The sequence below is a fragment of the Anomaloglossus baeobatrachus genome, chromosome 2 (assembly GCF_048569485.1).
Source record: "Anomaloglossus baeobatrachus isolate aAnoBae1 chromosome 2, aAnoBae1.hap1, whole genome shotgun sequence".
In the NCBI taxonomy this organism is placed as follows: domain Eukaryota; kingdom Metazoa; phylum Chordata; class Amphibia; order Anura; family Aromobatidae; genus Anomaloglossus; species Anomaloglossus baeobatrachus.
Genome location: NC_134354.1, coordinates 423,288,819 through 423,303,615, shown reverse-complemented (window position 1 = coordinate 423,303,615; position 14,797 = coordinate 423,288,819). Strand labels below are relative to the sequence as shown.

Below are 14,797 nucleotides of genomic sequence, written 5' to 3'. Positions count from 1 at the left end.
TCATACCAAGGTCCAGGGGTTCCAACCTTACCCCCCCATTTAGGAGAGTCGGGGTGCCCAAATACAAAAGCCTTTCCACAGAAATCATACCAAGGTCCAGAGGTTCCAACCTTACCCCCCCATTTAGGAGAGCTGGGGTGCCCGAATACAAAAGCCTTTCCACAGAAATCATTCCAAGGTCCAGGGGTTCCAACCTTACGCCCCCATTTAGGAGAGTTGGGGTGCCCAAATACAAAAGCCTTTCCACAGAAATCATTCCAAGGTCCAGGGGTTCCAACCTCACCCCCATCCAGATCTGCTCTTCTGTGCGGAGACCTGCTCATAGTGGTTTGCTAGATCTGGTTATAATGCACCAAGCCTGAAGACAGCCAAAGCCACACATAATGGGCCCACGAGACACAGGTTGGTGACTCCTGCCCTAACATATAGCAGATAATCAACCAGTTCTAACAGAATCTGCCGATTTGTGTATAGCTACTGTAATGAAACCAGGTGTTTGCTGCCCCATATGACGACAGCATGAAATAAGGGCAGAGACCCTGAAGCCAGTGCTGTGTCCCTTACATGGCTTCTCGCTTTAGTGTTAAATAATAAAACATTGTTTTATCTCTTCCAGTCCTCTCAATAATGAGCAATTGCCATGTTGTCCAACATATTGGCAAGGTCTGGTGAACCCTGCCCTTCAGCACTGATTGGCAGCTTTCTGCCTATGCACAGTGTAGGCAGAAAGCTGTTAAGCAATGTTGTGGGCAGGCTAAAGGCCCAATCACACCCAACGACTTACCAGCGATCCCGAAAACGATGAGACCTGATAGGGATCGCAGGTAAGTCGCTGGTGAGATGTCACACAGATCTTACCAACGATGCAGGAGTGATACAGGTCGCAGTAGCGACCTGTATAACGATCTCAGCAGTCACTGTGAACCTGTCACACAGTGTCAAACACAGCGATAGGTCCTGCTCAGCAGGACATCGCCTTTGAAGAAAATGACCTGGACCATTCTGCAACGACTAGAGATCTCACAGCAGGGGCCTGATCGCTGATAGGTGTCACACATAACGAGATCGCTAACGGGATCACTACTGCGTCACAGAAACCGTGCCTCAGCTGCGATCTCGCTAGTGATCTCGTTATGTGTGACGGTACCTTTAGACACGGCTCATCATTGGACAGAAGTTGCAGATTATATAGAGATATGATCAAAACTACAGTAAAGAGCCCAGTATATGATCCACCTCTGGAATCAGGATCTCTGTCCCTATTATAAGCCTCCCACAGATTGGGAAGCATAAACCTGGTGACAGATTCCTGTTAAGCCAATTACCGCCTATTGAATTATATTACCCCGAAAGTATGATCAAATGTTATAGTGGGTTACCTTGTATAAAACAATCTAGTATGCAGATAAAGGACTAAAAATTGATAGCCACAGTGGCCTTCATAGGGTTGTCCACTACTCTGACAACCTCTTCTCAATCAACATGTTTGCACTTGTTAAAATAACACCCATTTATACCCACCTCCTGTGCCGGCGCAGTTATCCCAAGGCTCACATGTCTTTATGTCATGTAACGCGTGCACTAAGCTCAGTCAGCATTGGCTTCACCGTCCCTTTTGGATGTATTAAAGATCAACATGAAGTGAGTGGCCAGCCACAACTATGACTTGCTCTTGATTTTCATCCGAAAGTGGGGAAAGTGAACCCAGTAGTGATTGGACACAGGACTTGCGTGACATAGCACTGTCATGTGAGCCTTGGGAGAGCGAATGTCAACACCAATGGAACAATGCCGCCACCGGAGGTGAGCATAAATGCTGGCCGCTCCCTTCCTGTTGATCATTAATACATCCAAAGGGGATGGTGAAGCCAGTTCTGACTAAGTTCAGTGCACGTGTGGCATAAAGTCATGTGAGCCCCGGGAGAGCGAGTGCCGACACTGCTGGAACGGCGCCGGCACAGGAGGTGGGTATAAGTTGTGTTATTTTAATGGGGGCAAACATGCTGATTGGGAAGAGATTGTCAGAGTAGTGGACAACCCCTTTAACTTCTAAAAACATGGCTGTGCACGTATTACTTGCTAACCAAAGTGGTATCAACAACTCTACCTTACGCTGCACTTTCACCTCTATGAAATGTTATTCTATAATTTCAGCAAACTCCTTCAGGCATTGCAGCCTAGAAATCAGCACTGCTTATATATATATATATGTATGTATAATAGATTTCCTTTAGGCAAGTGCTATTCATTAGCAGACAGACATCTACCGGAGCTAGACTCAACCTTGAAGGCATTTTACACATAAGTAAATAGATTACATGTATAACTCCTATGCTTTATCTAATATTATAATGTCCTTATGAGTTTATGAATTTTAAAAGCCAGTATAATGAAAGAAGCAAAAGAAAATCTCACACGAGCTCACAATGGCGATGATCACAACATAGATTATTCTGATACAAGTAGAGGCAAGCACACTGTGCAGAGCCTGAAGGCAGAGGAACGCAGTAAACATTATGAGAAATCTGAAAAGTAACTCATTTGTTTTTACCTTGAAGTCTTGTAATTGCTGCTTGATGGCTTCCACCTCGGTCCCCACCAGCTCCTGCAATGCACTGCTGCCCTCTGCGGTCAGAATCTGGTGCTTCAACTCTTTTAGTTTAGTGTTGAAGTCCTCAATTCTTCCCAGGGTGGCTCCCAATTGCTCCTGTCGATTTTTGCCCCTTTCAGTTAGTTTCACACACTGCTTATTCAACGTGCCAAGTTCTCGCATTAATGCGATAAGATCGGGTCCTCCTTCATTCTCTAACATAACTCTGCATTTCTTTTCGGAGAACTCCACATCGGATTTTAAGCATTGCAGAGTCTCCAAAAACTTCTGGATGACTTCAGTTTGTGACTTTAGACTGTCCACATCTCTCCCCACTGGACCCATGTTATCAAGTTCATCATCTAGATCGGTCAAATTGGAGAATATTTCTCGAACATGAGCATGAAATTGACCAATTCCATGAAGTTTTTGTTCCATATTAGAACAACACTCATTCACCTCTTGTTTTACAGTCTCAAGTTCACGTTGTACATCTTCTGCCTGATGTAAGAGACTGGAGACATCAGAGCCTTTTGGGGCATCTTCAGTCAAACCTTGAATAAGGTTTTTCATGTACTGAACTTGTGTGTCCAAGTTCTGGAGCATTTCCTGCTGGGACTTCATGTTTTCTAAGTTCTTACTACTACATGCTTGAGAACCAAGTGCTGCGTAAATCTCCAAGTGATGTTTTGCTCCCTCCAGCTTCTTATCAATATTCTTAAAACTATCATTAAGCTCTTTAAGCCTTAGCGACATCTCCTCAATAGACCCAGCTTTGACATGCAACTGTTCTGTGACACTGTCCATCCTCTGATTTAATTGGGCTTTCTCCTCTAAAATTTCTTGGTCATCGACTTCAGCAGCTTCAGTTAGGAGATCTGCTGTGCTGTTCATCATCTCCAACAGAGAACGTTTCTTGTCCATTTCACTTTGGAGAACCTTTGCCCTGAGAAGCTGGGCATCAAGTTGCATAGGGTCAAGGGTGACTCGCATTTCTTTCAGTTGGTTCTCACAATCTTCTAGGCAAGGCACAAGATCTTCAACATGTCTTTTGTACTTCTGGGCTTTATGCAAACAATCTTTCACTTTGCCGAGTCTCTCCGATGTCTTCTTCCCGAGCTCCTCCCAGTTTGATTTCAGACTCCCTAGTTGATTTTGAAGTGCAGTTTTTTCTTCACCAGGTTGGGAGGAAAGAAGCAAAGACTCACCCTCGGCAACAATCATTTCATAAGACCCACTATTCTGGTTCAATGTTTTCTGGAATTCCTCCTGCTCCTGAAGAAGGGATTGTAACTTCTCCAGTTTGGATGACACTGGTTGACACTTGGACTGCTGAATCTGTTTTTCCTCCAGCCAGTTTCTCAACTCATCAAACATCTGCTGGAACTGCTGAGAACTGGCAAGAGCTGTCTGCAACCGATTTACACGATCAGCTGCAAAATAAAATATTGTGTTAGTACATTAAAAAAAATAAATAAATAAAATGGGACAATCAGACTAGGTAAATGTTAAAAGGGAATTACCTGCCAAATCTTCCATTCCTTTAAGAGGAAGGGCCACAGTGTAAAGCCGCTTTTGAAGTTCATCTTTAAGGTATGGTTCCGCCACAAGCTCAGACAATTCGGTGCATAGGACCTGAGCTTCAGTAACTTCCTGAGAGAGGGTCTCCAGTTCTGAGCGAATCCCGCTAGTTTCTTGCAGCTGCTGCTTTACAGCATCAGGTTGGGTGCTAACCGCTGGCTGTGCACCTAGCTTCTTACCAGTCTGCTTTATCTTCTCTGTAAGTCCTTGTAAAACTTCTTGATACTGTGTACTCTTCACAGCGGCCTGGTCAATATGGTCTGCTCTGGAATTCAGTCGGTTGGTTAATTCTGTCCATTTTTGACTGATTTCATGGAAATCATCTTCAACTTGGCTGGTGGATTCAGATTCATCTCCAGGTCCTGTTAGGATACCATAGGCGGCATGTTTCAGCTCTTCATACTGGGCTTTGCGAGCTTCAAATTCCTTTAACATAAACTGGAACAAAAATAACACAGAAGTGTTTGCATAATGTGACAGATCAGAATACACAGAGTTAAGGCACAACAGAGCAGAATACATAAATTACAAGCCAGTACTCACAAGACACTTTAATGTCCTTACAAGACTGCCTATAACACACGCCAAAAATGTTACAGTGCCAGCCAAACCTTTATATGTGTATATCATAGAACAAACACAAGAGCAAATTAACTCCGCATCATTTGTATTTAAGAACTTAACATTAATATCCAACATTGGTAACTGTACACTAAAAACAGGTACAGTGCAACCTTGGTTTACGACAACAATCTGTTCTGGGACTGTGCTCGTAAACCAAGTTACTCGTCTAGCAAAGAAAGATTTCCCATAGGAAATAATGCAAGCTCAGACAATTCATTCCACAACTTGTAGCATGTCCCATCCTGGTCCCCTATTGTGCCATTCCACACACGCACAAAGATTCGCAAACACATGCACAAACGCGCACACACATGTACAAGCGTGTGCACACAGACGCACATTATGCAGTCCGCCAGTAACCATGGCGGCCGATGAAAGAGCTGCCGCTGTCAGGCCTTCAGCGGCTGTCATTGCCATGAGACGCTTGCCTCTGTGATTGGCCAGCATGCTAACGTCAGTGGCTCTGATTGGTCAGCACTCTGCCGTTGGGAAGCACAGTGGCAGCTCCTGTATCGATCGCGCTGGTTACCGGATCCACATACTGGCGGACTGCAAGAACCAGGTAAGAGGTCGGCGAGGGAACGGAGGATATGTGAGCATAATGTGTGTGTGTTTGTGTGTACGGAACCGGAAGTGTGTGCGGTATTTTGCTCGTACAGCAAAGCTTGCTCGTAAATCAAGTTATAAATTTACAGAAAGCTTTGCTCGTATAGCGAAATACATGCACACCAAGTTACTCGTAAACCGAGGTTCCACTGTATGTAATAATGGAAAGAAACATTTCCTAATTAAGCCAAGCATGGAGACAGAAAAATTAATTCCTAGCAAAAGGCAGAAGAACAAAAGGGCATTCTTTTGAAAATATATTTAAAAATCCTCCCCCTACCTGAACCTGCTGCTTCTGTGCACTCAACATGTTGGGATCAATGGAAAGAGGCCCCAGAACACTCATCATCAACTCCTTCTCAGTCAACCATGGCCGTAGCTGGGAGCCAGCAGCCTGGAAGGTAGCCAACTGGTTGGCAGACTCTTCCAGTTTTTGCTGTCGTTCAGAGGTTACTTGATTAGTTCGATCCCACCGTTCATCTAAAACGCAATGGAGAAACACATAAATCACTGTTTATAGAGTTCATAAAATAAAGGTTGTTACATCTATACCTGGTGATCATATACGTGATGGAAAAGTTCAATTTCAATACATTTTACCACAAACGTTGTATGACTGATCTGAGGGTCCATGCCTCTACTGCCAGAAGACAATTTACAGGAATTGTTCCCCAAAAATGTGATTTCTATATATTGATGTTATAACTCATTCTTACTAAGCTTTTCCAGCATCTGCCTCCAGGTCTCGGCCTCAGAGGAGTTGGGATACTTCTCCAGTAAATCTTTCAATTCAGCCTTCAACTTCTCCACTTTGTCAGAGCTCTGCTCAAGTTCCGATATGAATTCCTGACGATAAAAAACAAAATATGTTTATCAGCCGACTGACAGAGCCAAGAGATGTAGCTGCCACTGTTTTCAATGTGGAGTTCAACCACACGGCTCTGTGGTCTTCTAAAACATTTACCACATATCTAGAAAGAAGGGAATTTTGTTACTTACCGTAAATTCCTTTTCTTCTAGCTCCAATTGGGAGACCCAGACGATTGGGTGTATAGCTACTGCCTCCGGAGGCCACACAAAGCATTACACTAAAAAGTGTAAGGCCCCTCCCCTTCTGGCTATACACCCCCCGTGGGATCACGGGCTTGCTCAGTTTTAGTGCTAAAGCAAGAAGGAGGAAAGCCAATAACTGGTTTAAACAAATTCAATCCGAAGTAACATCGGAGAACTGAAAACCGTTCAACATGAACAACATGTGTACCCGAACAACCAAAAATCCCGAAGGAAACAGGGCGGGTGCTGGGTCTCCCAATTGGAGCTAGAAGAAAAGGAATTTACGGTAAGTAACAAAATTCCCTTCTTCTTCGGCGCTCCATTGGGAGACCCAGACGATTGGGACGTCCAAAAGCAGTCCCTGGGTGGGTAAATTAATACCTCATGTTAGAGCTGTAAAACAGCCCTTCCCTACAAGGAGGCAACCGCCGCCTGCAGGACTCTTCTACCTAAGCTGGCATCCGCCTAAGCGTAGGTATGCACCTGACAATGCTTGGTGAAAGTGTGCAGACTCGACCAGGTAGCTTCCTGGCACACCTGCTGAGCCGTAGCCTGGTGCCGTAATGCCTAGGGCGCACCCACGGCTCTGGTAGAATGGGCTTTCAGCCCTGATGGAACCGGAAGCCCAGCAGAACAGTAGGCTTCAAGAATTGGTTCCTTGATCCATCGAGCCAGGGTGGATTTGGAAGCCTGCGACTCTTTACGCTGATTAGCGACAAGCACAGAGAGTGCATCCGAGCGGCGCAGAGGCGCCGTGCGGGAAATGTAGATTCTGAGTGCTCTCACCAGATCCAACAAATGCAAATCCATTTCATATCGATGAAATGGATGAGGCAAAAGGAAGGTAAGGAGATATCCTGATTGAGATGAAAGGGGGATACCACCTTAGGGAGAACTCCGGAATCGGGCGCAGCACTGCCTTGCCTTGGTGAAACACCAGGAAGGAAGCTTTTGGATGACAGCGCTGCTAGCTCGGACACTCTCCTAAGAGACGTGACCGCTACCAGAAAGGCCTCTTTCTGGGAAAGTCGAGAGAGTGAAACATCTCTCAGAGGCTCGAAGGGCGGCTTCTGGAGAGCAATTAGTACCCTGTTCAGATCCCATGGGTCCAACGGCCGTTTGTACAGAGGGACAATGTGACAAACCTCCTGCAGGAACGTGTGTACCTGAGGAAGTGGTGCTAGGCGCTTCTGAAGAATACAGATAGCGCTGAGACTTGTCCTTTAAGGGAGCCGAGTGACAACCTTTTTCCAAACCAGATTGCAGGAAGGAAGGAAAAGTAGGGAATGCAAATGGGCAGGGAGACACTCCCTGAGCAGAGCATTAAGAGAAGAATATCCTCCACATCCTGTGGTAGATCTTGGCAGACGTCGGTTTTCTAGTCTGTCTCATGGTGGCAATGACGTCCTGAGATAAACCTGAAGACGCTAGGATTCAGGACTCAAAGGCCATACCGTCAGGTACAGGGCCGTAGAATTCAGATGGAAAAAACGGCCCTTGGGACAGTAAGTCTGGCCGGGCTGGTAGTGCCCACGGTTGGCAGACCGTGAGATGCCACAGATCCGGGGACTACGACCTCCTCGGCCAGTCTGTGGCGATGAGGATGGCGCGGCGGCAAACGGACCTGATGTTGCGTAGCCCTCTGGGCAGCAGTGTCAGAGGGGGAAACACATAGGTAGCTGGAACTGCGACCAAACCTGAACTAAGGCGTCTGCCGCCAGAGCTCTTTGATCGTGAGACCGCGCCATGAAAATCGGAACCTTGTTGTTGTGCCGAGACGCTATTAGGTCGACGTTCAGCATCCCCCAGCGTTGACAGATTTCCTGAAAACCGTCCGGGTGAAGATACCCTTCCCCTGCGTCCATACCCTGGCAACTGAGGAAGTCTGCTTCCCAGTTTTCTGCGCCCGGGATGTGAACTGCGGATATGGTGGATGCTCTGTCTTCCACCCCCATCAGACTCCGCCGGACTTCCTGGGAGGCTTGCCGACTGCGTGTTCCGCCTTGGTGGTAGATGTATGCCACCGCTGTGGAGTTGTCCGACTGAATTCGGATGTGTGTGCTTTCCAGCCACGGCTGGAAGGCTTGCAGGGCAAGATACACTGCCCAGATTTCCAGCACATTGATTTGAAGGATGGACTCCTCTGAAGAGAGTCCTTGACCGTCTGAGAAGGGGGACGTTCCTTCTAGGGACGTCGACTTCCCATCCCATTGGCAAAGAATGCCACATTGGAGTGGACGCAGATGAAACTGCGCGAAAGTGACTGCCTCTGCATGAGGCGTGTTAAGGGGTGTGACTGGCCGTGAAGGAGAGACTGCACCCCCGTCTGTAGTGAACGCTGTTTGTCCAGCGGAAGCTTCACTATCGCTGAGGGAGCGTGACACTCCATGCCCAGATATGTCAGCGATTGGGTCGGTGTCAGATTTAACCTTGAGAAGTTGATGATCCACCCGAAACTCTGGAGAGTCTCCAGCGCTACGCTCAGGCTGTGTTGGCATGCCTCTTGAGAGGGTGCCTTGACAAGTCGACCGTCCAAGGAAGGATCACCGAGTGACCCTGAGAGTGCAGGACTGCTCCCACTGCTGCCCTGAACTTGGTGAAAACCCGTAGGGCTGTCGCCAGACCGAAGGGCAGGGTTACGAACTGAAGATGCTCGTCTTCAATAACGAAACGTAGCAAACGTTGGTGCTCTGGAGCAATCGGCACGTGGAGATAAGCATCCTGATGTCTATTGATGCTAGGAAATCTCCTTGAGACATTGAGGCAATGACGGAGCGGAGGGATGCCATCCGGGACCGCCTGGCCTTCACGTGCTTGTTGAGCAGTTTTAGGTCCCCCACAATCAGATTGGAGGAAAAACCGTGTCTTGTTCCTGAAGAGGAACAGGAATTACCACTCCTTCTGCCTGCAGAAGAGCATCGGCTCGGTGGGTAGGTGGGGAAGTTCTGAAGAATCGAGCCGGAGGCCGAGAACAGAACTCTATCCTGTACACGTGAGACACAATGTCTCTCACCCACCGGTCTGTGACCTGTGGCAGCTAAATGTCGCCAAGGCGAGAGAGTCTGCCACCAACCGCGGATGCGGAGAGAGAGAGCTTAAAGTCATGAGGAGACCGCCTTGGAAGCGGTTCCTCTGGCTGCCTTCCTTGGGCGTGATTGAGCCCGCCTGGAATCTGAGCCCCTCTGAGCCTTTTGAGCCCTTTTGGACTAGGACAATTTGGACCTGCCCGAGCCTGGGAAGGACCGAAACCTCGACTGTCTCTCTCGGACAGCATTAATAGGGTAAGTCGCAATGCAGACATTGCGAGGATAAGGACGCTACCTGCGGCACAGATGTACCTGTGCTCAAGACCAGCTGCGCAAGACCAGCTGACATAGCTTAGAGTGCCCATACGGCTGCGAATGCCGGAGCAACCGACACGCCGATAGCTTCATAGACAGATTTCAACCAGAGGTCCATCTGTCTGTCAATGGCATCTTTAAGTGAAGTCCCATCTCCACTGCAACTATGGATCTAGCCGCAAGCCTGGAGATTGGGGGATCCACCTTTGGACCCTGGGTCCAGCGCCTGACCACGTCAGGGGGAAAGGGATAACATGTATCCTTAATACATTTGGAGAAACGCTTATCTGGTAAGCGTGGTGATTCTGAACTGCTTCTCTGAAGTCAGCGTGGCCAGAAAAGTACTCAATGTACGCTTGAGATACTGAAATGGGATTTCTCCTGCTGGGAAGCTGACTCCTCCACTGAAGGAGCTGGGGGAGAGATATCCAACATGCCATTGCTGGACGCTATAAGATCATTCACCATGGCGTCACCATCCGGTGTATCCGGATTGAGAGCGGTGTCAGGATCAAAGTCCTGATCAGCTACGTCTGCCTCATCATACAGAGAGTCCTCTGCTGTGACCCTGACTAGTGATGAGGCCGAGTGCCGCTCCCAGCGAGCTCGCTTAGGCTGTCTGGGACTGTCGTCCGTGTCAGAGCCTTCACCCTGGAATGCCTGGGACCCCCCCGGAGCACTGATTTTGTTCCAAATGAGGGTGGCCAGGGAGCAATGATCAAGATTGCCCATGGCCTGTCTGGACTGCAAGTCACTATCCCATGACAATCTATCAGCCGAAACTGCAACACCGTCCCTGTCCATGGACAGGGTTCACAGGTGGTTCCTTTGGCCACCTCTAGTAGAGACCCCGGCTGACCAAGTGCTACAGGGGAGCATTGCACACAACGGGGGTCAGTGGAACCTGCCGGTGGAACAGTATCACATGCAGTAAAAGCAGCATAGAAAGCCTGTGTTGCTTTTTTGCTGCTGTAGTCTAGCCATCTAGGAGCATATAGCCAAGAATAGCGACCGTACAGTGCAATGTATAGCATACAAGCATAAAGTACAAATGAGCACTTCAGCACATGCAATATGAGCAGCTTAGAAAGCCTGTGCCTTGGCACCCTTGCTTTTTTGCTGCTGTAGACTAGCCATCTAGGAGAATATCGCCAAGAATAGCGACCGTACAGTGCAATGTAAAGCATACAAGCATAAGTACAAATGAACACTTCAGCACATGCAATACAAGCAGCCTAGAAAAACTGTGCCTTAGCACCTTTGCTTTTTTGCTGCTGTAGTCTAGCCATTCTAGGAGAATATAGCCAAGAATAGCGACCGTACAGTGCAATGTATAGCATACAAGCATAAGTACAAATGAACACTTCAGCACATGCAATACAAGCAGCATAGAAAGCCTGTGCCTTAGCACCCTTGCTTTTTTGCTGCTGTTGTCTCGCCATCTAAGAGGGCATATAGCCAAAAATAGCGACCTACAGTGCAGTGTAAGCATAAAATACAAATGGACACAACGGTATTTAGTGGGTTCAGCACTTCAGGTGCTGCTTACCGCCCGCCTATAGGCGGGTGTGTGGTCGCCAGAGTCCTGTGACTGATTGCCCAGAGCTTGTCTCCGTTCTCCAGCTCGGACTGCAGGAATGGCTGCCGGCGTCCTTCTCCAGCTCGTGTGACGAGGGGCGGGCCGTGGGCGTGCCCCAGGCAAGAGCGGGAAACCGGCGTCCCACTGTGTCCAGTGAAGGGGGCTGGAGAATGCAAAGCAGACTCCAGCCCTCGGCGCTGACTTTCTGTACAGCGTCCCGCCTCTCCCCTGACTGGCAGGGCTGGGGGCGGGAACGAAACGAAAACTAGGCCGCAAAGCCGGGGACTCGAGTAATAAGCGCGGCCGTCCTATGTGCACGGCCAGCGCGGAGTCCCCGGCGCACCACAAGTCCCAGCCGCGCCACAGTGTAAAAACACCCAGCAGCGGCCCGGCGCGGCAGTTCCCAATACATAAATTCACACAGCAAAGCTGCCGTGAATAATAGCACGAGCGCTCCGCGCTGTTGTCCCCGGCGCACTAGCACTCCTAGCAATGCTGGTGTGTGTGTGCGCGATGTGTACGGGGACACAGAGTACCTTAATGTAGCAGGGCCCTGTCCCTGACGATACTCAGCTCCATATCCAGCAGGTTCTCTGGGTCTGTGGATGGAGCCCGGTCTCAGTGCCTGGAGACCTGTAAGATCCCACTTCACCCAGAGCCCTGAGGGGGGATGGGGAAGGAAAACAGCATGTGGGCTCCAGCCTCCGTACCCGCAATGGGTACCTCAACCTTAACAAACACCCGACAAAAGTGGGGTGAGAAGGGAGCATGCTGGGGGCCCCATATGGGCCCACTTTTCTTCCATCCGACATAGTCAGCAGCTGCTGCTGACTAAAAACAGTGGAGCTATGCGTGGATGTCTGACCTCCTTCGCACAAAGCTTGAAAACTGAGCAAGCCCGTGATCCCACGGGGGGTGTATAGCCAGAAGGGGAGGGGCCTTACACTTTTTAGTGTAATGCTTTGTGTGGCCTCCGGAGGCAGTAGCTATACACCCAATCGTCTGGGTCTCCCAATGGAGCGCCGAAGAAATATGCGATACGTTTCCTTTGTATCACTGGGTCCCCCCCACCAGTCACTAAAACAGGAGCCCCCTCCCACACATGTATAGTTGTGCATTCGTGAACATTTTCTATTCTTCTAGATAAGGCAACAACTGAGAACCCATTACTATTGACACCCCCGCCGCAGGTTTTTTTCCTACAGCGATGGTAATTTTCATTTGTGTGCGGAAATAGTTCATGTTTATTAAATTTTCCATTGCCTTTGATTTCAGCCAAAGTAGAGGTGAACACCAATGTGAGCTGTAGTTCTCAAAAAATGTATCCACTTACATAGGTTAAAAAAGACTTAAGGGTTCTTCCCATCTCCAAGATCCTATCCCAAAATGTAGTAGGCATAATAATAGCAAATACCTCCAAGTAGAAATGTAGTATAGTTCTTCTGATTATCCATGTCTCTTACCTCATGTGCAGGGCATTGCAGCTTGGGTATCCATGGTTACCACCATTCATATCGTGGCAGTTAGTTAGTTGCTCTTGCTTGTAACTATGGATACCTAAGCTGCAATGCCCTGCACATAAGGTAGGAGACATGGCTATATCAGAAGAACTATACTACATTTCTCTTTGGAGGTATTTGCTAATATTACTATTCTTATTACACCTACCACATATTGGGATAGGATATTAGAGATGGTAACACCCCTTTAAGGACAAGTTTAACCTTTTTCCACCATTTATACATTCTGTATTGCTTGATTATCTATAACCCACAATGCCTTTTGTTGTGAAAAAAGAATTCAGTCTTTTTTAAAAAGCTGTTATAGTATCTGCCATTACTACCTCTTGTGGTAGGGCATTCCACAGTCTGACTGCTCTAACTGTAAAGAACCCTTTCCTATTTAGCGGCCAGAATCAACTTTCCTCTACATGTAATAAATGGCTCCTGGTTGTTTGTAAGGTCCTAGAAAGAAATACGTCATATGCCAGTCCTTTGTATTGAAAACAGGGGTCTTTTTGTAAGCTAAACAAGCTCATTTCTTTAAAATTTTCATTATAAGAAACAACTTCCGAGGGCAGAGCAAAGTACTGTAGTGTCCATGTGCAGGCACTCTCTGGCCTTTCCCTGTGCATGCGCATTACAGTACTTTGTGCTGCCCTCCGCAGTACGCCTACGCAGAAGCACAGTGGGGGAGACTGTGTGCAAGATATAGGACACACATCAACACTAAGTAAGAAGGAGGACAGTGGTCATAAGAAGAGAGACGACACTGGATCAAGACCAGCAACACCCATCTGACTGGATCTCCCAGTAATGAACTAATTAAAGGTCTTTTTTACATTATGCAAATTAGCTTGGGGACGTATATACAGCATGTTAGAATGCTGTATATAAGAGCATACAGGTGGTGGCCGCAGCTTATAGGCCCCAAATCTGGTGACAGGTTCCCTTTAAGGGTGGGTGCACACGACCTGTAGACCCTGCATCCTAGACGTGTCTTCCTTCCTGCAGAGATGTGAGTATTTTCTGCAGGAGAACGCAGCATCCGTGTCCATGATCAGGGTTTGAGGCGCTGCAGACTTTCGCTGTGTTCACCCCTCTGAGAACACACACTTCTCTGCAAACATAAATTGATATGCTGCAGCTCAGAAAGCCTCTGCGCATGTTAGTTTATATTGTGCAGAAAAGAAGCACAATGGGCATGGGATTTTTATAAACCCTATCCACTGTGCTTATACTGTACAACTGTGCAGCGTTTTGGATGCAGTGCCAACACGCTGGTTCCAAAATGCTGCTAATCCGGATTGTGTGCACCCACCCTAAGTGGTGTGGGTGTGAGAGCACCTAATGCCTCCCTTGCATATTGATAAAAAGCGAAGTTCTAGGGAATGCAGCAACAGATAGGTGATATAAAGGTGTCAAATGATTTAAATTCAGAGACCTGTATGCCTATATAAGACGTTTGGAGAGGGAAGAGGGGTAAATCTTACTGACAGATTTCCTTTAAGGCAGCATAAAGGAGATGTATCAAAACTTGAAAATTGGAGGCGGTGTCCTTGGTAGACAACCCTTGTATTTTCACTACCAGTATTGGAGACTTGCCTTGTTCTGTTCTGCTTGTGCTCTAACAACCTCACTCTTTGTGGGAGACACATTGACTGCTGTTATCACTTTTTCTTTAGACTCCAACCACTTCAGCATCTGATTAGCTTCTTGTTGAACCTTCTTCATCTTTTCCAACATGGTGGACAACTGTTCCTCTCTGTTATTTAGTACCACTCCAAGATCTTCATACTTCTGAGTAATCTCAGAAACATCGCACTGAATCCCAGTCAAATCTAGAAAACAGAATATGGTGTATAGAGTAAAAAAACACATTACAAAGGCACAATGAATGGGTAAGAAAGAACAGCAAAAGGAC

The 14,797-nt window shown here is 47.5% G+C and overlaps 1 protein-coding gene across 20 annotated transcripts in view; it reads right to left on the bottom strand.

Annotated features, from left to right (window-relative positions):
* The window catches only part of MACF1 (microtubule actin crosslinking factor 1), a 519,073-nt gene that overhangs the window by 189,984 nt on the left and 314,292 nt on the right, over positions 1–14,797 (bottom strand). For all 20 annotated transcript variants that reach the window (XM_075336189.1, XM_075336201.1, XM_075336203.1 and 17 more), the window contains 5 exons: positions 14,479–14,714; positions 6,118–6,247; positions 5,682–5,881; positions 4,114–4,609; positions 2,552–4,023 (listed from right to left, as the gene is read on the bottom strand). In XM_075336189.1, coding sequence (XP_075192304.1) covers positions 2,552–4,023; positions 4,114–4,609; positions 5,682–5,881; positions 6,118–6,247; positions 14,479–14,714 — 2,534 coding nt within the window. The remainder of the gene's footprint in view (positions 1–2,551; positions 4,024–4,113; positions 4,610–5,681; positions 5,882–6,117; positions 6,248–14,478; positions 14,715–14,797) is intronic.